Source organism: Thamnophis sirtalis, unplaced genomic scaffold, assembly GCF_051295495.1.
Source record: "Thamnophis sirtalis isolate CommonGarterSnake01/CBP01778 unplaced genomic scaffold, rThaSir2_p1.2 scaffold_4, whole genome shotgun sequence".
NCBI classification, from domain to species: domain Eukaryota; kingdom Metazoa; phylum Chordata; class Lepidosauria; order Squamata; family Natricidae; genus Thamnophis; species Thamnophis sirtalis.
Genome location: NW_028261384.1, coordinates 138,728,261 through 138,751,895, shown reverse-complemented (window position 1 = coordinate 138,751,895; position 23,635 = coordinate 138,728,261). Strand labels below are relative to the sequence as shown.

Genomic DNA, 23,635 nt, shown 5'->3' with positions numbered 1-23,635 from the left:
TTAGGTTAAGGGTTAGGATTAGGGTTAGGTTAAGTGTTAGGGTTAGGTTAAGGGTTAGGGTTAGGTTTAGGGTTAGGTTAAGGGTTAGGTTTAGGGTTAGGTTTAGGGTTAGGATTAGGTTTAGGGTTAGGTTAAGGGTTAGGTTTAGGTTTAGGTTAAGGGTTAGGTTTAGGGTTAGATTAAGGGTTAGGGTTAGGGTTAGGGTTAGGTTAAGGGTTAGGATTAGGGTTAGGTTAAGTGTTAGGGTTTGGTTAAGGGTTAGGGTTAGGTTTAGGGTTAGGTTTAGGGTTAGGTTAAGGGTTAGGATTAGGGTTAGATTAAGGGTTAGGGTTAGGGTTAGGGTTAGGTTAAGGGTTAGGATTAGGGTTAGGTTAAGTGTTAGGGTTTGGTTAAGGGTTAGGGTTAGGGTTAGGGTTAGGGTTAGGGTTAGGTTTAGGGTTAGGTTAAGGGTTAGGTTTAGGGTTAGGTTAAGGGTTAGGGTTAGGTTAAGGGTTAGGATTAGGTTTAGGGTTAGGTTAAGGGTTAGGTTTAGGGTTAGGTTTAGGGTTAGGTTAAGGGTTAGGTTTAGGGTTAGGTTTAGGATTAGGTTTAGGGGGGTTAGGTTTAGGTTTAGGGGTTAATTTTAGGTTTAGCGTTTACAGCGTGCTTCTGTCTCCGCGCTGTTGTCGCCCTGTTGATGACGTCAGCTACGCGGTTTAGTCGAGCGCGGTTTAGTCGAGCGCGGTTTTGTGGTGGAACCCATGGTCTTACCTTTCCCAAGGATGAGGAGCACTTCTCCAGGGAGAAGGTGGGCTTTCATCTAAGGAAGAAATCAATTGTCCTCTCCCCGTGCTTGGAGACGTTCAGCCTGGAGGTTCTTCCGTAGTCCAGGAGGACCTCCGGACATCCACTTTGCTTCCTTCTCTTCCTCTCTAGACCTACTCGGGGCTCTTCTGTGTGACGGTCAACCCCTACAAGTGGCTGCCCGTCTACAACGCGGAAGTGGTGGCCGCTTATCGAGGGAAGAAGCGAAGTGAAGCTCCTCCTCACATCTTCTCCATCTCCGACAATGCCTATCAGTACATGTTGACAGGTAAAGGACCTCACAGGTAAAGGAGGACCAGGGGGTCAGAAGGAGGGACCTGGTTGTCAGAGAAGAATGAAGGTTTCAGGAAGTCAAATGTTCCTCTTCCTCCTTGTCTACCTTCTTCTCCTTCTCTTCCTCCTCTTCCTCGTCTGTCTTTTCCTTCTTCTTTTCCTCGTCTATCTTCTTCTTCTCTGTCTCTCTTAACCCTTGTTTATCTTCTCCTTTTTTCTCCTCTTCCTTGTCTGTTGTCTTCTTCTTCTCTTCTTCCTACTTGTCTATCTTCTCCTTCTTTTCCTCCTTGTTTATCTTTTTCTTTCTTTCCTCCTCCCTTGTCTATCTTCTCCTACTCTTCCTTCTCTTCCTCTTCTTCCTTCTTGTCTGTCTTTTATCCCTCCTCTTTTTTTCCTCTTATCTTTTTCTTCCTTCTCTTCCTCTTCTCTTTCTCGTCTTGTTCTTCCTCCTTGTCTACCTTCTTCTCCTTCTCTTCCTCCTCTTCCTCGTCTATCTTTTCCTTCTTTTCCTCGTCTATCTCCTTCTCCTTCTTCTCCGTCTCTCTTAACCCTTGTTTATCTTCTCCTTTTTTCTCCTCTTCCTTGTCTGTTGTCTTCGTCTTCTCTTCTTCCTACTTGTCTATTTTCTCCTTCTTTTCCTCCTTGTTTATCTTTTTCTTTCTTTCTTTCTCCCTTGTCTATCTTCTCCTACTCTTCCTTCTCTTCCTCCTCTTCCTTCTTGTCCGTCTTTTATCCCTCCTCTTTTTCTTCCTCTTATCTTTTTCTTCCTTCTCTTCCTCTTTTTGTTCTTCCTCCTTGTCTACCTTCTCTTTCTCCTCTTCCTCTTTATCTTCTTTTATGCCTCCTCTTCCTATTTGTCCTTCCTCTCCTCCTTCTCTTCCTTCTAGCTTCTCCTCCGTCTCTTCATGCTCTTTCTCCTTGTCAATCTTTTCCTTTTTCTCCTCTTTCTCTATATCTACCTTTCCTTCTTCTTTTCCTCCTCTTCCTCCACATCCTTTGTTTCCTTCTTCTTCCGTCCCTCCTTGTTTATTTTCTCCTTCTCCCTCCTTGTTTGTCTCCTTCCTTGCTTCCTCTCCTTCTTCCTTGTCCTCCTCCTCCTCCTCCTCCTCCTTCTTCTTTTTCTTCTTCTTCTACCCTTTCTTATCTATTTTCTTTTTCTCTCCTTCTCTTCCTCCTTGTCTGTCTCTTTCTCCTCTTCCTTTCCTCTTCCTCCTTGTCTCTCTTCTCCTCTTCCTCTTCTTCCTCTATCTTCTTCTTCCCTTCCTCATCTATTTTCTCTTTTTCCATTTTTCCTTGTCTGTCTGCCTCTCCTCTTCCCTTCATCTTTCTTCCCTTCCTCCCCTTCTTCCTTGTCAATCTTCTTCTTTCCTTCCTTGTCTTTTTTCTCCTCCTCCTTCCTTGTCTCTCTCCTTCTCCTCTTCCCTTCCTTCCCTTCCTCTTTGTCTGTCTTCTCCTTTTTCTCTTCCTCCTTTTCTATCTCCTCCTTCTGATCCTCCCTTGCTTTTGTGTTTCTCCCCTTCTTTTTCTCATTGTTTATCTTTTTCTTTCTTTCCTTCTCCCTTGTCTATCTTCTCCTACTCTTCCTTCTCTTCCTCTTCTTCCTTCTTGTCCGTCTTGTATCCCTCCTCTTTTTCTTCCTCTTATCTTTTTCCAACCTTTTTTCTTTCTTTCCCTTCTCTAGATCGTGAGAACCAGTCCATCCTTATCACGTAAGTCCCATCTCCTGCCTTGGGATCTTTCGCAACCCACTTTAGTTGTCTTACCATGCCATGGGACTAATTTTCCATTTTGATTGTGCGTCCTTCTCACAGCGAAATTAAAGTGGGTTTTCTTCAGGCTTTAACCTAGGACGAAGCTATGTGGACATAACATTTGTTTAGGGATCTGGGATCCCTCCCCATTTGCAGGATCTGGATTGGAAAATGGAATCTGGATTATTTACTACTAGCCGATAACTCGGCGTTGTCTGGGTCTCTATTTATAGGGGGGAAATGTCTGGAACAAATGTAATTTCCAATGTTGGATTTTCCCCCTTACCAGAGGGAGCCCCCTTGTGGAGTACTATGAAGCCGTTACCAGGGCAACTCCACTAAGCTGTACAGTATAAGCCATTTTAAGGCACAACAGGCTGTATCTTAACAGAACACAAACCCTGAGAGGTGTTAGGGGTGTCTTACCCCCACAGTATTTGTTTCCAGAGTGTAAATCATCTGTGTACCAAGTTTGGTTGGAATTGCTCGAGGTGTTCCAGAGTTATGTTGGAACACACACACACACACACACACATACACACACAGAGAGTTGTTTTTATATAGATAGATTAAGCATATATGAAAGATAACAATTGATAGGATTAGATTGGTTTCCCAACCAATTACGAGTAGGCCTCAACTTATGACCAAAGCTGAGCCCAAAATTTCTGTTGCTAAGCGAGACAGTTTTATGAAGTGAAATTTTGCCTTGTTTTACAACCTTCCATGCCACGCTTGTTCAGTGAATCACTGCGGTCTTTAAGATAGGAATACAGTCGTTAAGCGAATCTGGCTTCCACATGGACTTTGCTTGTCACAAAGGTCACAAAAGGAGGTCACGTGACTCCGAGACTCTGCGACAGTCATAAGTATGAGTCGATGGTCCAACATCTGAATGTAAATCATGTGACTAGGGGGATGTTGTGACGGTCGTAAGTCTGAGAAACGGTCAGACAGTCACTAAATGAAGTGTGGTAAATCAAGGACTGGCTGTACCATCAGATCTGACCTAGCTTCACTTTCTGATATCTCCCAGGTTGAAAAAATTTGGCTTATGTAGGGACAGTCCTCGATTTACGACCATAATGAGTACTTTCCGTACCTGAACGAGACAGCTGTTACCTGAGCCGAGCCCCTTTCTACAATTTGTTGGCCATGGTTGTTAAGTGAAATCGCTGTGGTTGTTAAGTGGATTGCATGGTCGTTAAGTGAATCCAACCTCCCCCACCAAGTTTGCTTGCTGGAAACCCGTCTGGGAAGGTCTCGAATGGTGATCTTATTGACTGCCTGGCTCAAATTGCGGCCGTAATGAAAGGAGTGTTGTTTTTCCTATCCGGTAGCGGAGAATCCGGTGCTGGGAAGACGGTGAACACCAAGCGGGTCATTCAATATTTTGCGGTCATCGCTGCCATTGGGGACCGTAGCAAGAAGGACCAAGCAGCTGCAACGGGGAAGGTGAGCGTCCAATCGGGCGGTGTGTTTCTCAACCTTGGGAACTTTTAAGGTGGGGAGTGTTCTGCCCTAGACTTCCCGAGAAAGCATAAATCACGCACACTTAGTCCCCCAAAAACCCTCTTTTATAGAAACGGCTGTGAATTATGGCCATTCACAGCCCGTCATGATTCACAAATAGTCTGTGAAGAGTCCTTCAGAAGTCTGCCAAAGTCTTTCCGGGTAATGCTGATAAGCGCCCGCCTTTATCTCCCTTGAAACGCTGCCAGAGACCTAATGGCCAATTAGTTTTGCAAGGCCAAACGTAGCACAGAGTCCAACAGCGCTTCTCAGAGTTTGAACCGACCAGAATGAACAAAGCTGCTTCCCGCAAAGGCTCACGTCCATTTGCTCCTCTTTTAAGTCTTACGGGAGGGGCCAATCACCTCCGAGCCTTACTCCTGAGTCGCCCCTTTGGTCTTAACTGTTCTTGCCTTCTGGCAGCTCTGCCGATGCGCACACTGGGAACAGGCTCCCACTGTTCCTCTGCCTCGCTAATGTCAGATCCGGAGGCAGCACATCACTACCAGATGGCCTTGGCCTCCTCTCTGCCTCTGACGCACCCGAGCCTTCCCCAGACTCCAGGACTGGCCCATGTTCCTCCCCAACCTCCTCACTGTCAGAGTTCCTGAGTCAACATGAACTGAAGGAGGAATTCTGGGAGTTGAAGTCCACAAGTCTTAAAGCTGTCAAGTTTGAACACCCCTGGGGATTTTTTCTAAAGGGTTAGGGGTGCAAGGGTCTTGTAACTTGACAGCTTTAAGACTTGCACGCTTCAAATGCCAGAGTTTCTGAGCCAACATTTTGGTTGCTAAGGAAGAGCATTGTTAAGTGAATTTCACCACATTTTGCAAGTTGGCCACGCCCACCCAGTCACATGACTGCCAAGCCATTCCCACTCAGCTACATGGCCAGCAAGCCACTCCCACCAGGTCACATGTCCAGCAAGCCACTCCCACAAAGCAGGACACACCTACAGAATAGGTTCTACAAATTTTTGAAACCCACCACTGGTATGATATATCCTTTTCTAATATGTCCCCTCCCCCCACCATTCACCCTATATCTACAGGGCACCTTGGAAGATCAAATCATCCAAGCCAATCCAGCTCTGGAGGCTTTCGGCAACGCCAAGACCTTGAGGAACGACAACTCGTCCCGATTTGTAAGTAGGGCTGAAAGGAGAAGGAGAAGGTTCGGCCTCTCCGGAGTACCAAGCAGAGGTGGTATTCAGATGCTACAATACAATACAATACAATACAATACAATACAATACAATACAATACAATACAATACAATACAATACAATACAATACAATACAATACAATACAATACAATACAATACAATACAATACCATACAATACAATAATACAATACAATACAATACAATACAATACAACACAACACAACACAACACAAATACAATACAATACAATACAATACAATACAATACAATACAATACAATACAATACAATAATACAATAATGCAATGCAATGCAATGCAATGCAATGCAATACAAATACAATACAATACAATAATGCAATACAATACAATAACACAATGCAATACAATGCAATGCAATGCAATACAATACAATAATACAATAATACAATGCAATGCAATGCAATACAAATACAATACAATACAATAATGCAATACAATACAATAACACAATGCAATGCAATACAATACAATACAACAATACAATACAATACAACAATACAATACAATACAATACAATACAATAATACAATAATGCAATGCAATGCAATACAATACAATAATACAATACAATACAATACAAGAATTAGAAGGGACCATGGAGGTCTTCTAGTCCAACCCCTTGGCTAGGCAGGAAACCTTATACCATTTCAGACAAATGGCTATCCAACCTCTTCTTAAAGACTTCCAGTCTTTAAGAAGAAGAAGGAAGGGGAAGGAGAGGAGGAAGGAAGGGAGAGGTAGAGAAGGAGGGAGGGTAGGAGGGGGAAGAGGCAGAGCAAGAGTAGGAGAAGGGGAAGGGAAGAAGGGAGGAGAAGAAAAGGAGGAAGGAAGGGAGAGGAAGACATGGAGAGAGGGTAGGAAGGGGAAGAAGAAGAGCAGGAGTAGGAGAAAGGGAAGAAGAAGGAAGGGGAAGGAGAGGAGGAAGGAAGGGGGAGGAAGAGAAGGAGAGAGGGTAGGAAGGGGAAGAGAGGAGGAAGGAAAAAAGCGGAGAAGGGAGGGAGGGAGAAAAGAAAGAGAAAATAAGGTGCTGTTACAATAGGAGGAAGGGATGGTAAATAAACCAACCCAAACTGTATATTATAACCTATTAAATGAAATAATAAATGGATAAGAATGAAAAATGTAAAGAAGAAGAATTATGTGGAATGTATCTTTGAAATGGTATGTAAGAGATAAAAAAAATAACAAAAATTCTGGAAAAAAAACACACCCTCTTCTGCCTCCTCTCAGTCCGTTTCTCTTGTCTTCCGCAGGGTAAATTCATCCGAATCCACTTTGGGGCGACGGGAAAGTTGGCGTCAGCCGACATAGAAACCTGTGAGTATATCGAATATTTCCAAACCGCTCCAAGTTTCGTCATCGATTCTCTGAAAGCCCTTGGATTGTTTCTTCCCCACCCGTTCACCCTCTCGGTATCTTTTCTGTCGTTGTCTCTCCTTTTCCCGTCTTCCCTTTAGACCTCCTGGAAAAATCCAGAGTAATCTTCCAGCTGAAGGCGGAGAGGAATTACCACATCTTTTACCAGATCTTGTCCAATAAGAAGCCGGAGTTGTTGGGTGAGTTATTCTTAAAAACCCGCGTTTTTAAGACCACACGAGGAATCCGGCAGCCAATTTTGGTCGCCAGACTACCGGAAAAAAAAGGATGTCGACAACTTTGGAAAAAGTTCAGGGAAAAACAACTGAGATGATCAAAGGCCAGGAGACTCAAACGTCGCCTGGCAGGATTTGGATTTGGTTAGTCGAAAGAAAAGATGAATTAGGGGGTGACATGATAGCATTCTGAGAGTGGCCTAGAGGCGGAGCTCTCGCCTCACACTGATGAGGCTGTGAGTTCGGTCCCGGGTAGAGGCAGATATTTCTGTCTTTTCGATACAACGAGAATTTATCCGCTGAACAAAACTCCGCATTAGCGACAGGGAAAGGCATCCGGCCAGGAAATACTCAGCTCCATTCAGTTGCCTAGATTCCATCCAGCAAGGGTCATTAAAAGAAGATGATGAAAGCAGTATTCCAGCACTTGAGGGGCTGTCCCAAAGAAGGGGGGCAGGACATGAAACAATGGTTGGAAACTAATCAAGGAGAGAAGCAAGCTGGAATTAAGGAGAAACTTCCAAACAGGGAGGACAATTAACCAGTGGAAGAGCTTGCCGCCAGAAATCGTGGTTGCTCCATCACGGGAGGTTTTTAAGAAGAGACTGGATAGTCACTTATCTGAAATGATATAGGTTCTCCTGCTTGAGCAGGGGGCTGGACTAGAAGACCTCCAAGGTCTCTTCCAGCTATTCTATTCTATTCCATTCCATTCCACTCCACTCCACTCCACTCCACTCCACTCTATCCTGTTCTGTTCCGTTCCATTCCGCTCCACTCCACTCCATTCTAGCTATTCTGTTGTCTTCTGTTCCGTTCCATTCCATTCTATCTATTCTGTTCTCTTCCGTTCTGTTCCATTCCGCTCCACTCCACTTCATTCTATCTATTCTGTTCTCTTCTGTTCCATTCTGTTCCACTCCACTCCATTCCATTCCATTCTATCTATTCTGTTCCGTTCTGTTCCGTTCCATTCAATTCTGCTCCACTCCATTCTATCTATTCTGTTCTCTTCTGTTCCGTTCCATTCCGCTCCACTCCACTCCATTCCATTCTATCTATTCTGTTCCGTTCTGTTCCATTCCACTCCACTACATTCTATCTATTCTGTTCTGTTCTCTTCTGTTCCATTCCTCTCCACTCCACTGCATTCTATCTACTCTTCTGTTCCATTCCATTAATAGAATCAAGAACACATGAAGTGTTAATACCACTTTATAAGGCCTTGATAAGGTCACACTTGGAATACTGCATTCAGTTTTGGTTGCCACGATGTAGAAAAGATGTGGAGACTTCTAGAAAGAGTGCAGAGAAGAGCAACAAAGAGGATTAGGGGACTGGAGGCTGAAACATAGGAAGAACGGTTGCAGGAACTGGGTATGTCTAGTTGAATGAAAAGAAGGAGTAGGGGAGACATGATAGCAGTCTTCCAATATCTCAGGGGTTGCCACAAAGAAGAGGGAGTCAAACTATTCTCCAAGGCACCTGAAGGTAGAACAAGAAGCAATGGGTGGAAACTAATCAAGGAGAGAAGCGACTTAGAACTGAGGAGAAACTTCCTGACAGTGAGAACAATTAATCAGTGGAACAGAAGTTGCCTCCAGAAGTTGTGAATGCCCCAACACTGGAAGTCTTTAAGAAGATGTTGGATAGCCATTTGCCTGAAGGGTTTCCTGCCTAGGGGGTTGGACTAGAAGACCTCCACGGTCCCTCCCAACTCTATTGTATTGTATTGTATAAAATATTTGTACCCAGATGACACACTGCTTCAGGAAAGATGGAACGTTTATATTTTTTGGAAAATATAAAAACAAATCGAAAACGAATGAAAAAAACTTTATAAAAGAAAAAAAGAAAAAAAACATATCTTTGGCGCCACTTTCTTTTGAGTTGAGTCTCCTTTCAAATTAGTTGCGGTGAAACACTTCTAACGTTGGTAAACGAAACCAGATAGCAGTTCGACTTATATACCGCTTCATAGGGCTTTCAGCCCTCTCTAAGCGGTTTACAGAGTCAGCATATCGCCCCCACAGTCCGGGTCCTCATTTCACCCACCTCGGAAGGATGGAAGGCTGAGTCAACCCTGAGCCGGTGAGATTTGAACCGCCGAACTGCAGATAGCAGTCAGTTGACGTGGCCTGCAGTACTGCACTCTAACCACTGCGCCACTTTGGCTCTTGGGGGGGAATAACCACTTAGGAAGAGAAGGTGTATAAACGCTTGAATTCTTCCATGTGTTTCTCTTTCCAGACATGATGTTGGTCACCAACAATCCTTATGACTACGCCTTCATCTCCCAAGGAGAGACCACAGTACCGTCCATCGATGATGCCGAGGAACTGTTGGCAACTGACGTGAGTAATATTCTCCCAACTTGGCTTCTAGATCAGAGGTGTCCTACCTTGGCAACTTGAAGGCCTGTGGACTTCAACTCCCAGAATTAGCAATAGCAATAGCAATAGTAGTTAGACTTATATACCGCTTCATAGGGCTTTCAGCCCCCTCTAAGCGGTTTACAGAGTCAGCATATCGCCCCCACAGTCTGGGTCCTCATTTCACCCACCTCGGAAGGATGGAAGGCTGAGTCAACCTTGAGCCGGTGAGATTAGAACCGCTGAACTGCAGATAACAGTCAGCTGAAGTGGCCTGCAGTACTGCACCCTAACCACTGCGCCACCTCGGCTCCTCAGAATTCCCCAGGCAGCATGGGTTTCAACCTGGGCAAATGGAAGATTTAGGATCTGTGGACTTCAACTCCCAGAATTCTCCATCCAGCTGGGGAATTCTTGGATGTCGGGGTTCCAAATAGCATCCAAAAGTAAATCAGAGTCCGAGGCAAAGGATTGCTCCAATTTATGAAGAGAGACATGTTGGCACATCTGGGAAAACCTGAATCTGAAAGCTTCCCGGTTTTTCCCCCACCCAGTTGAAAGTTCACGATCTTGCCCTCACACCCACAAGTCCATCCCAGGGTCCCATCTTCCACTGCCATGTTGGCAGCTTCCACCCATCCAATTCCGGTCAGACGCAGAGGTGCAGAAACAAAGGATGACCTTTGCTTTCTAGAAAGAATGTTGTTATGGCTACATAGCATCTAACTCCATGCAATCCATTTTCCCACAATAGGAAATGCATAATAGAATAATAGGAAATGTGGCAGGCCAAAGATCCAACAGAAAAGATGGCTGCCGGCCTGACATAGGAACGGAAGGCCACGGGTCTTCCAGATGTCCAGGTTGGACACTCCTTGTTCAAGATGTTTTGGACTGTTGAACTTTGAACCTCGGCAACTTGAAGACTTAAGATTTGTGGACTTCAACTCCCAGAATTCCCCATCCAGCGTGGCTAGCTGAGGAATTCTGGGAGTTGAAGTCCCCCGGTCTTCAGATTGTTCAGAGTGGGCACTCTTTGCTCCAGATGTTTTGGACTGTTGAACCTTGAACCTCAGCGTGATGACCCGGGACAAGGCACGAAGGTCGCACAGCCAGCTGAGAGTTCAAACTCCCCTTTAATGCTCCAAATTGGCCCCCAAACGCTCGCGTGTTCTTGGCAAGTCCATGAAACAAGGAAGAAACAAAGAAGGCACTGAGTTCACCAGCAAGGAAGAAGCAAGCAGTCCTGTAAACTCCAACTACCGGCACACCAAACTCGTTTGTTCCCGACAAAAGGCCCCTCCGCACAGCATCTCCTTAAGTCTTAGTCCCCAGCTGTGCCTTGTGAAGAGGGGCCGGGTACTTTCCTCCCGAGTAGCCGGATCAGTCTGTGCTGTTCTCGCCTTCTCTCCACTCTCCGTGCTCTTGGATCAGGAGCGGGTGGTCCTTGCTCATCGCCTGAGTTCCGTCGCTCCTCATGTCCACTGCTCACCCTCTCTCGGTCATCCTGCTCCCGTTCCTCCCTACTAGCAAGCCGTCCCAATTCTGAGGGGCCCCGGGCTGCCTCGTCCTGCTCCTCCCCACATTCCTCTGAAGCCAACGAGGCCACCCCCTCGATCTGCGTCGGCTCTAGCTCCAGCTCATATATCCTCCGCAGATTCAGGCTCCGACAGCGGGCGCGACACATGCCAACTTGAAGATTTGTGGACTTCGACTCCCAGAATTCCCCAGCCGAGCCAATCTCCCAATTCCAAGCCGAACTTCATTTTAGGCCAGGGTTCTCAAACGTGGCCCCTTTCAGACTGTTGGACTTCAACTCCCAGAATTCCCCAGCCAGCGTGGCTAGCTGGGGAATTCTGGGAGTTGAAGTCCAACAGGTCTTCAAGTTGCCCAGGTACGACACCTCTAGTTCAAGATGTTTAAACTACGGCATTGCGCCCTGAACTTTCCCCATATAAAGGCTCATGGGACTTGTAGTCCAAGCTATATCTGAGCAATCTGAGATTGGAGATCGATTTGTTGGAATTGGAATAGTGGGTTTGTTGTGGTTGATCTTGGAGTTAATACCGTATTTTTCGGAGTATAAGGCGCACCTTGATCCCCCACTAAAAGAGGGCGAAAATTTGGGTGAGTCTTATACACTCAATGTAGCCCCAGTAACTCAGCCAACCCACTGTCCCCCAGCCTTTGGCCTCTGCCTCCCAGCAATCTACCTCTTTGCAGCAAACGGGGAAATGGGGGCTTGCGGAGGCTGTGATAGACTATAGCAATCCCTGCAGCCTGAAACAGCTGATGATCGGGAGGCAGGCTTAAACTGAAAGTGAAACCTGCTGTTTGCTCCTCGAGGCAAATTGCTGGGAGGCAGAAGCAGATTCTTTTTTCTTGTGCTTATCAGGCTGTTTGCTGTTTTGCTGCAAGGAGGTCAGTCGATAACTATAAATGCCTCTAGAATGTTCAAATGATTCGACTTGTTTTTTTTTTAAAGACTGCTTTATTATTGTTCTAGACAGCTTAACAGAATGAAGAAGTTTTTTAAAATCAATGCTTGATCTGAAGCGTGACCCGTCAAAACCGCGGTCCACCAAAGCGCGCCCGATTAAAGCGCGTACCTGACGTCATCAGCAGCGCGACAAATAAAATTAAAAATAAATTAAAATAAAATAAAAATAAAATTAAAGCAAGCCGATTCACATAAAGGTAAGGGTTAGGGTTAGGGTTAGGGTTAGGGTTAGGGTTAGGGTTAGGGTTACATTAAGCGTTAAGGTTAGGTTTAGGGTTAGGTTAAGGGTTAGCGTTAGGTTTAGTGTTAGGTTAAGGGTTAGGTTTAGGGTTAGGTTTAGGGTTAGGTTAAGGGTTAGGCTTAGGGTTAGGTTTAGGGTTAGGTTTGGGGGGGTTAGGTTTAGATTTACGCGTTAATTTTAAGTTTACCGCTCACAGCGTGCTGTTTTCGTCGCGCTGTGATGACGTCACGTACGCGCTTTTGTCGAGCGCGCTTTATTCTACCGCGGTTTTGTGGTGGAACCGATCTGAAGAGGCCCAGTGCTATTGCATCTTCTTTTAAATAGCAGAGAATAACTAGACTTCCAGAAAGCCACACCAATTTTAACAGCATCTGCACGAGTATATTCTGAAATGTAACACTAGAAATAGTGTATATTGTCTGTACTGTTTGCCGTTTGTTGCAAAGAGGCAAATTGCTGGGAGGCAGAAGCAGATTTTTTTTCTCTTGTTTTCCTACCCAAAAGCTATGTGCGTCTTATACTTCGTAGCGTCTTATACTCTGAAAAATACGGTACTCATCCCCCTGTTTCCCCCCGTGGCACGACAAAACCGCGGTCCACTAAAGCGCGCCCACTTAAAGCGCGTCGCTGACGTCATCAGCAGCACGACGACAAGGACCGCGGAGAAAAAAGGGTGCTTTAAAAAGCAAGCCGATTCACGTAAAGGTAAGGGTTAGGTTTAGGGTTAGGGTTAGGGTTAGGGTTATGATAAGCGTTAAGGTTAGGTTTAGGGTTAGGTTAAGGGTTAGCGTTAGGTTTAGCGTTAGGTTAAGGGTTAGGTTTAGGGTTAGGTTTGGGGGGGTTAGGTTTAGTTTTACGCGTGAATTTTACCTTTACCGCTCACAGCGTGCTTTTTTCGTCGCACTGTGATGACGTCAGGTACGCGGTTTCGTCGAGCGCGCTTTAGACGACCGCGGTTTTGTGGTGGAACCTTTCGCGCCCCCCCCCTTCAAATCCAGAGTGCCTTTGACATCTTAGGGTTCACCCAAGAGGAGAAAAACTCCATCTACAAGATGACGTATACTTCCAGAAAGCCACATCAATTTTAACAGCATCTGTACGAGTATAGTCTGAAATATAACACTAGAAACAGTGTATATTGTCGGTACTGTTTGCTGTTTGTAGCAAGGAGGCAAATTGCTGGGAGGCAGAAGCAGATTCCCCCCCTCCCCCTTGTTTTCCTCCCCAAAAGCTAGGTGCGTCTTATACTTCGAAGCGTCTTATACTCCGAAAAATACGGTACTCATCCCCTTCTTTTCCACCCCCCCTCCAAATCCAGAGTGCCTTTGACATCTTAGGGTTCACCCAAGAGGAGAAAAACTCCATCTACAAGCTGACAGGGGCCATCATGCATTTCGGAAACATGAAATTCAAGCAGAAGCAGCGAGAAGAACAGGCTGAGCCAGACGGCACCGAAGGTGAGGGGAAGAAATGATCATGCTCCCCTCCCCCATCCCCGAATTACGATGATGAGGTAAAAATTTACCAAGGTTTATTCGTACACCAAGGGACACGGTGACTCAGTGGCTAAGACGCTGAGCTTGTCGATCAGAAAGGTACAGCAGTTCGGTGGTTCGAATCCCCAGCGCCGCATAACAGAGGGAGCTCCCTTTGTGACCCGACAAATGCGCGCACGACAAAAGCGCGCCGACAAAAGCGCGGCGAGAAAGCCGCAACGTTGAAATCGCGCCCACAACAACGTGCCAAGAAAACCGCGCCCACAACAGCGCGGCGAGAAAACCGCACCCACAAAAGCACGATTAGGGTTAAGGTACGGGTTAGGGTTAGGGTTATTACCTTGTTTTCACGTTGTTTGTTGATGGCGCGCTTTTGTCGGCGTGCTGTTGTCGGCGCGCTGTTGTGGGCGCGATTTCGACGTCGCGGTTTTCTTGCCGTGGTTTTGTCGGCGCACTTTTGTCGTGCGCGCATTTGTCGGTGAACCAGTTCCTTTTACTTGTCCCAGCTTTTGCCAACCCAGCAGTTCGAAAGCACGTTAAAAAATGCAAGTAGGAAAATAGGAACCACCTTTGGTGGGAACGGAACAGTGTTCCGTGCGCCTTCGGGGGAGTTGAGTCATGCCGGCCACATGACTACGGAGACGTCTTCGGACAGCGCTGGCTCTTTGGCTTTGAAACGGAGATGAGCACCCCCCCCCCCTAGAGTCGGGAACAAGTAGCACATATGTGTGAGGGGAGCCTCAACCTTTACTTATTCATACACAGTTAAGGATAAAATTATTAAAAGGATACAGGTGACCCTTGACTTACAGCCGCCAATGGGCCTCAGCCATCCCTTGGTAAGCAAGACTGTTGTTAAGTGAGTGGCGTCTCCTTTTACAACCTTCATTACTGGCGTTGTTAAGCGAATAGTATGACCATTCAGCGAATCTTGCTTCCCCGTTGACCTCACAACAAGGGATTGCGCGACCCCGGGAAACTGTAACCGTCATAAATACGAACGGGCAGGAAATTTCTGCTTCGTTCTAGATTGGTTCTCTCCTTGATTAGTTTCCATCCATCACTTCCAATCCTCTTCTCCATCCCTCATTCCTCATCCAAGATCCCAGGGATCCCTCAAGCAGTGTTTCTCAACCTTGGGGACTTGAAGATGGGTAGATGAACTGGGAGAGGGATCTCGGAGTCTTAGTGGACCACCAGTTAAATAGGATTCATCCGTGTGTGACGGCAGCCGAAAAAGCCAATGCAATCCTCAGTTGAGGGATACTATCAAGATCAAGGGAGCTGCTAATACCACTCTATAAAGCCTTAGTAAGTGGAGTAAGCCACACCTAGAGTACTGCACCTAGTCCTTACACACCTAGAGTAAGCCACACCTAGAGTACTGCATCCAGTTTTGGTCCCCACACTAGCGAAATAAATATACCGTTCGATATAGCACAGTGATGGCTAACCTTTTTGCCATCGTGGGGAAAAAGGGGGGGAGCGCATGGGGTCGTGCGCTCATGTGCCCGTACCATAATTATATACACCCCCCGGTGCATGCGTACCCCCCGCGCTCACCCGTTTTGGGCACACGATCGCACGCTGGATCTGTTTTTCTCCCTCTCCAGGCTCCTCTAGGCGCCTAGGGAGGGTGAAAACGGCTTTCCCCCCCTTTCCCGGAGGCCCTCTGGATGCTGGAAATGTTTGCCAACTTCCGGTCAGACCAGAAAGTTTGTTTTTGGCTCTCCCCAGTGCCTTTCTAGGAGCTAGGGAGGGCAAACATGGCCTTCCCTACCCGCCCCCTGCTCCCCCCCGGAAGTCCTCCGGATGCCAGAAATGGCCCGTTTGCTGACTTCCAGTTGGACCAGAAGATCCGTTTTTCATTCCCGCCAGGCTCCAGAGCTTTTCTAGGAACTAGGGAGGGTGAAAACGGTTTTCCCCACCCCCTGGAGGCCCTCCGGAGCCCAGAAACGGCGCCTTTACTGACTTCTGGTGGGACCGGAAGGCCTATTTTTCGCTCTCCCCAGGCTACAGAGTCTCTCTAGGAGCCTGAGGAGGGCAAAAACAGCCTCCCCCACCCCCTGGAGGCCATCCGGAGGCCGGAAACGGCTCATTTCCCGACTTCGGGTTGGACCTGAAGGCCCATTTTTCACCCTTCCCAGGCTCCAGAGCCTTTCTAGGAACCCCGGGAGGGCAAAAATGGCCTTCCCCGCCTCCTGGAGTCCAAAAACAGCCTGTTTCCTGACTTCTGGTGGGCCCAGAACAGTGGTGAAATTCAGTTTTTTTTTACTACTGGTTCTGTGAGCATGGGCGTGGCTTGGTGGGCGTGGTGTGGCTTGGTGGGTGTGGTTTGGTAGGCATGGCAGGGGAAGGATACTGCAAAATCTCCATTCCCACCCCACTCTGGGGCCAGCAAGAGGTGGCATTTGCCGGTTCTCCGAACTACTCAAAAATTCCGCTACCGGTTCTCCGGACTACTCAAAATTTCCACTACCGGTTCTCCGAACTACTCAAAATTTCCGCTACCGGTTCTCCGAACTACTCAAAATTTCCGCTACCGGTTCTCTGAACTACTCAAAATTTCCGCTACCGGTTCTCCAAAACCTGCTGGATTTCACCCCTGGCCCGAAAATCAGCTGCATGCGCCGGAGCTGAGCCCATGTGCCCACCGATATGTCTCCGGGTGCCACCTGTGGCACCCATACCATAGGTTCACTATCACAGGCTTAGTAAGACCGCGCCTGGAACACTGCGTCCAGTTTTGGTCACCACACTATATAAAGAGATGTTGAGACACTGTGAAAGAGGGCAGAGAAGAGCAGCCAGGATGATGAGGGGACTGGAGGCTCGGACATACGACGAAAGGTTGCAGGGCCTGGGCCTGGTTAGCAGCACGCCTATTTTCTGCTGTAAAGCACGTTGTACGGATTGAGTCCTTCGCTAGATTGAATTGGCGGTCCATCACCTGAGTCCTTTTCCAACCTGTCTACCCAATCGAATAAGCCAGGAGTGTCGAAACTTGGGAACTTTAAGACTTGTGGACTTCAACTCCCAGAATTCCCCAGCCGGCTGGGGAATTCTGGGACTTGAAGTCCGCAAGTCTTAAAGTTCCCAAGTTTCGACACTCCTGGCCTAAGCCAAGAGAGGAGCTTGGACTGACACCCTTCCGTGGCTCTTTTTAGAAGCTGACAAGTCGGCGTATCTGATGGGCCTCAACTCCGCAGACCTGCTGAAGGGGCTTTGCCACCCGAGGGTTAAAGTGGGGAACGAGTACGTCACCAAAGGGCAAAATGTCCAACAGGTAAGAAAAGAATCCCACCTGCCCACGGAAAGAAAAAAACCAGCTCTCAAAAGAAAAAGAAAAGGAGGAGAGCCCACTTTTCACATGCAAACTCCAGGTGGGCGTACCGTTTCTATGGATTTCTTTTTTAACGGGAGGGTGAGATGTTTTTATGGCCACGTACCCCAAGCAGACTCCGATTGTCTCCTTGTGTGTCTAATTCAAATTCCTTGGGTGTCTAATCACACTCAGCCAGTAAAATATTCTGTTCTGTTCTAATTCTAATTCTAATTCTAATTCTAATTCTAATTCTAATTCTAATTCTAATTCTAATTCTAATTCTAATTCTAATTCTACTCTAAATCTAATTCTAATTCTAATTCTAATTCTATTCTTTCTCTATATTCTACTCTATTCTATTATTCTATTCTATTCCACTCTAAATCTATTCTATTCTATTTTATATTCTATTCTCTATATTCTATTCTGTTCTATTATTCTATTCTATAATTCTAGTCTACATTTTGTATTTTGCATTCTAGTCTAGTCTAGTCTTTTGTTCTATATTCTATATTCTGTATTCTGTATTCTATATTCTATATTCTATATTCTATATTCTATATTCTATATATTCTATATTCTATATATTCTATATTCTATATTCTATATTCTATATTCTATATTCTATATTCTATATTCTATATTCTATATTCTATATTCTATATTCTATATTCTATATTCTATATTCTATATTCTATATTCTATATTCTATATTCTATATTCTATTCCCATTCCATTCCATTCCATTCCATATTTTATTTTATTTTATTTTATTTTCTATTCTATTCTACTCTACTCTAATTCTATTCTATTTTATATTTTATTCTCTATATTCTATTCTGTTCTATTATTCTATTCTATATTTTGTATTCTGTATTCTAGTCTATTCTTTTCTTTTGTTCTATATTCTATATTCTGTTCTATTCTATTTACTAATGTCTATTCTATTGTATTCCCATTCCCATTCCATATTTTATTTTAAATTATTTTAAATTATTTTAAATTATTTTAAATTATTTTCAATTATTTTCAATTATTTTCAATTATTTTCAATTATTTTAAATTATTTTAAATTATTTTAAATTATTTTAAATTATTTTAAATTATTTTCAATTATTTTCAATTATTTTCAATTATTTTCAATTATTTTCAATTATTTTCTATTATTTTATTTTATTTTTATTTTTTTATTTTATTTTTATTTTTTTATTTTATTTTATTCTATTTTATTTTATTTTCTACTATTTTCTATTCTATTCTATTCTATATTCTATATTCTGTTCTGTTCTATTCTATTTACTAATGTCTATTCTATTCTATTCCCATTCCCATTCCATATTTTATTTTATTTTCTATTATTTTCTATTATTTTATTTTATTTTTATTATTTTATTTTATTCTATTTTATTTTATTTTCTATTATTTTATTTTATTTTATTTTCTACTATTTTCTATTCTATTCTATTCTATATTCTATATTCTGTTCTATTCTATTTACTAATGTCTATTCTATTCTATTCCCATTCCCATTCCATATTTTATTTTATTTTCTATTATTTTCTATTATTTTCTATTATTTTCTATTATTTTCTATTATTTTCTATTATTTTCTATTATTTTCTATTATTTTATTTTATTTTCTATTATTTTCTATTTTCTATTATTTTATTTTATTATTTTATTTTTATTTTATTATTTTATTTTATTCTATTTTATTTTATTTTCTATTATTTTATTTTATTTTCTACTATTTTCTATTCTATTCTATTCTATTCTATTCTATTCTATTCTATTCTATTCTCCTCTTCTATATTCTATATCCTCGCCCAGTCTAGCCTTTTCTAGCCTTATGTTCAATATTCTGTAGCTTCGTCCAGTCCTCCTGAACTCTGTTGGGGAATTGAGGAGGGGAAGAAGCTTCCTCTGCCCTCCCCTTCCTTTTCCCCCCAGGTGACCTATTCCACGGGGGCTCTGGCCAAGTCTGTCTACGAGAGGATGTTTATCTGGATGGTCATGAGAATCAACACCACGCTGGAAACCAAGCTGCCCCGACAGTATTTCATTGGGGTGTTGGATATCGCTGGCTTTGAGATCTTCGACGTGAGTCCTTCTTTGTTCAGCTTTCACCAGATCCATCCACCAACCCATCCATCCACCCATCCATCTCTCTCTCTCTCTCTCTCTCTCTCTCTCAATTCATCCCTCCCTCCCTGCTTGCATCCACCCATCCGTCCACCCTCCCTTCTTCCCTTCCACCCTTCTTTCCTTCTACTGTTCGTTCCTTCCACCCACCTATCCTATCCTATTTCTGTCTCCCTTCCTTCCTTTCCTCCCTCTCTTCTTCCCTCTGTTCCTCCCTTCTTTCCTTCTATTGTTCCTTCCTTCCACCAACATACCCTATCCTATTTCTGCCTTCCTTCCTTTCTTCCCTCTCTCCTCCCCTCTGTTCCTCCCTTCTTTCCTTCCATTGTTCCTTCCTTCCTTCCACCCATCTATCCACCTATCCCATTTCTGTCTTCCTTCCTTCCTTTTCTCCCTCTCTCCTTCCCTCTGTTCCTCCCTTCTTTCCTTCCACTGTTCCTTCCTTCCTTCCGCCCACCTATCCATCTATCCCATTTCTGTCTTCCTTCCTTTCTTTTCTCCCTCTCTCCGTTCCTCCCTTCTTTCCTTCCACTGTTTCTTCCTTCCTTATACCCACCTATCCATCTATTTCTTCCTTCCTTCCTTCCTTCCTTCCTTCCTTCCTTCTTTTCCTCCCTCTCTCCCTCCTCTGTTCCATCCTCCTTTCCTTCTACCATTCCTTCCTTCCTTCCTTCCACCGACCTATCCATCTATCCTACCCTTCCTTCCTTCCCTCCCTCCGTTCCACCCTTCTTTCCTTCTACCCTTCCTTCCTTCCTTCCTTCCTTCCACCCACCTATCCATCTATCCTATTTCTGTCTTCCTCCCTTTCTTCCTCAATCATTCCATCCCTTCTACCCTCCCTCCCTTCCCTCCCTCCCTCCATTTCACCCTTCTTCTACCGTTCCTTCCTTCCTTCCTTCCTTCCTTCCTTCCTTCCTTCCTTCCACCCACCTATCCATCTATCCTATTTCTGTCTTCCTCCCTTTCTTCCTCATTCATTCCATCCCTTCTACCCTTCCTCCCTTCCCTCCCTCCCTCCATTTCATCCTTCTTCTACCATTCCTTCCTTCCTTCCTTCTTTCCTTCCACCCACCTATCCATCTATCCTATTTCTGTCTTCCTCCCTTTCTTCCTCAATCATTCCATCCCTTCTACTCTTCCTCCCTTCCCTCCCTCCCTCCCTCCCTCCATTTCACCCTTCTTCTACCATTCTTCCTTCCACCTACCTGTCTATCAATTTTCCTTCCATCCTTCCTCTCTCCCTCCCTCCGTCTCACCCACACACCCATTTTCCCATCCATTCACCCCTCTATCCACCCATGCATCCATCCCCCCTCTCTCCCCCCTTCCACATCCACTCAACCCCCCCCCCACCTGCTCACCCACACCCAGTAAAGGTTGAACTAATTTCCAGGAGTTTTGACTTAACCCAGGGGTCAGCAACCTTAAAAATCCAAAGAGCCGCAAAGGTCCTATCCGGAAGCCCCCCATTCAATTCTGGAGTGGAGTGGAAGACCGGTTCCCCCCACCATAGAGTCTCCTCCTAGCACGACATCCTTTCTCCTCTACTGTCCTAATTGTGGCGACAGGGAGCCACAGAAGAGGGATGAAAGAGCCACTTGCGGCTCCGGAGCCGTGGGTTGCAGACCCCTGACTTAACCGACCGGGGAGTGGGGTGGGGGTGGTCCCTACTGAAAAAGTCTCCTCCAGGAAGGCTGATTTCCTTTCCCTCCTCCCTCCTTCCCTCCCAGTTCAACAGCTTTGAGCAGCTCTGTATCAACTTCACCAACGAGAAGTTACAGCAGTTCTTCAACCACCACATGTTTGTTCTGGAACAAGAGGAGTACAAGAAGGAGGGCATCGAATGGGTCTTCATTGACTTCGGCATGGACCTCCAGGCCTGCATTGACCTGATTGAGAAGGTACCTCGCTCTTCTCCCTTGTTATATAAGACCATGCAATAGCAGAGTCGGAAGGGACCTTGGAGGTCTTCTAGTCCAACCCCCTGCCTAGGCAGGAAACCCTACACCGTTTCAGACAAATGGCTCTCCAACATCTTCTTAAAGACTTCCAGTGTTGGGGCATTCACAACTTCTGGAGGCAACTTCTGTTCCACTGATAAATTGTTCTAACTGCCAGGAAATTCCTCCTTGGTTCTAAGTTGCTTCTCTCCTTGATTAGTTTCCACCCATTGCTTCTTGTCCTGCCCTTAGGTGCCCTGGTGAATAGCTTGACTCCCTCTTCTTTGGGGCAACCCCTGAGATATTTGGAAGATGCTACCATGTCACCCCTAGTCCTTCTTTTCATTCAGCTAGACATACCCAGTTCCTGCATATGTTTTAGCCTCCAGTCCCCTAATCCTCTTGGTTGCTCTTCTCTGCACTCTTTCCAAAGTCTCAACATCCTTTTTGTATTATAAAACGGTGCCAACACTTCCAATGTAATTTCCTAAGAACAATTAACCCGTGGAACAGACGTTGCCTCCAGAAGTTGTAGGCGCTTCATTGCTGGAGGCTGTTAAGAAAAGATTGGAGAGCCACGTGTCCAAAACGGTCTACGGTCTCCTGCTCGAGCAGGGGGGGGTCAGACTAGAAGACCTCCCAGGTCCCTTCCCGCTCTCTTACCGTTGAAAGAAATGTCCTTCTGGGTTCAGCTCCAAGTGGGGAAAAAGAGACTGGAAACTCGGAGGCTGCTTGGAAAGATGGTTTTAATGGTGGATAGGACTATGCGGCTTGAGCCCCTGAACAGAGAAGGGGGATGTTGGGTGATGTTGGGTGAAGGGGGATGTTCCAGATGTTGGGTGAAGAAGAAAAGAAAGAAAAGAAGGGGCGTGCTGGGTTTTTTAAAAAAATATTCTCCGTTCAGCCTCACCCACCTCTCTGTTTCCTGTTCCTGTGTGAAGAAATGTATTCTGATTGGTTGTCCAGACTCCCATTCGGGGGGGGGGGCATGCGGGGGCAACTCTCTAGGCTGTGTTTTGAGTCCAAGTGGGGTTGAGTTCCCAGGTGCCAGGTTTCTGTGGGAGGCGAATCCCACCTTTGCTATGTAAAGTAGACCAGGCCAGGCCTTTTTAAATGGCCCGTTGACCAAGGTGGGGGCTATCAAGAGTGAGTCTGCTTCCTGCCTTAAAAAAAAAAAACCTTTCTCCATTTCTGATCCAGGGAAAATATAATATTCTGCCTTTTCGATATTTCAAGATCACGACCGCCGTGATCTTGATTCTACCCCTCTTGTTAGCGCCGTTCGGGCCAGTGGTGGGATTCAGACGGTTCGCACCTATTCGGGGACCTGAGTGACGTTGAGTTGGCCACGCCCACCCGGTCACATGACCACCAAGCCCCACCTACCCAGCTGGTCATTAGGGCAGAGAACCGGTTGTTAAATTATTTGAATCCCACCACTGCCTATAATCCAATCCTCTGCTCAAGGCAGGAAGTGCCCACTGCTCATATTCCTAGGAACATGGAGTTGAGAGGAACTCTAGAGGTCATGTAGTCCAACCTTCTTCCCAAGGCAGGAAGTGCCCTGTGCTCACATTCCTAGAACCATAGAGTTGGAAGAGATCTTAGAGCCTTGGAGGTCCAACCTTCTTGTCAAGGCAGGAAGTGTCCATTGGTTATGTTCCTAGAACCATAGAGTTGGAAGGGATCTTAGAGAGGCCTTGGAGGTCCAGGCTTCTTTTCAAGGCAGGAAGTGCCCACTGCCACATTCCTAGAACCATAGAGTTGGAAGGGATCATAGAGGCCTTAGAGGTCCAAACCTTCTTGTCAAGGCAGGAAGTGCCCATTGGTCACATCCTTAAAACCATAAAAGGGCCTTAGAGGTCCTCTAGTCCAACCTTCTTCCCAAGTGCCAACTGTCATATTGCTAGAACCATAGAGTTGGAAGGGACTTAAGAGGTCCAACCCTTTGACCAAGGCAGGAAGTGCCAACTACTCACATTCTTACCACAGAGTTGGGAGGGACCTTAGCGGTCCAATCCTCTTCCCAAAGCAGGAAGTGCTCCTTGTCTCATTCCTAGAACCTTCGAGTTGGGAGGAACCTTAGAGGTCCTCTAGTCCAACCCTCTTCTCAATAATCCTCCGAGCGTTCCAGATAATCCAAACTTGGTTCAAAATCTTCTATGACCCAGCCCCATGGTTGCTGAGGGAAAGCTCTTCTCTGATTTCCTAGCTCTCTGAGCCAGGAAAATCCTCCTTATTTTGAGTTTGCTTCCCTATAACCCTCCTGCTTACACTATAATGGTTGTTCAGTCCTTTCCCCTGGGATATAGCAATTAGACTTATATACCGCTTCATAGGGCTTTCAGCCCTCTCTAAGCGGTTTACAGAGTCAGCATATCGCCCCCAACAACAATCCGGGTCCTCATTTTACCCACCTCGGAAGGATGGAAGGCTGAGTCAACCCTGAGCCGGTGAGATTTGAACCGCTGAACTGC

General features: G+C 45.4%; 1 protein-coding gene across 1 annotated transcript in view; it reads left to right on the top strand.

The window, feature by feature from the left end:
- LOC106554596 (myosin-7) overlaps positions 1-23,635 on the top strand; it is a gene marked incomplete in the record, with an annotated part of 67,371 nt that overhangs the window by 6,604 nt on the left and 37,132 nt on the right. The window contains 11 exon segments of the mRNA XM_087714230.1: positions 916-1,072; positions 2,759-2,786; positions 4,169-4,283; positions 5,392-5,484; positions 6,801-6,864; positions 7,005-7,103; positions 9,390-9,493; positions 13,571-13,709; positions 16,916-17,034; positions 19,024-19,173; positions 20,949-21,119. Coding sequence (XP_087570356.1) covers positions 916-1,072; positions 2,759-2,786; positions 4,169-4,283; positions 5,392-5,484; positions 6,801-6,864; positions 7,005-7,103; positions 9,390-9,493; positions 13,571-13,709; positions 16,916-17,034; positions 19,024-19,173; positions 20,949-21,119 — 1,239 coding nt within the window.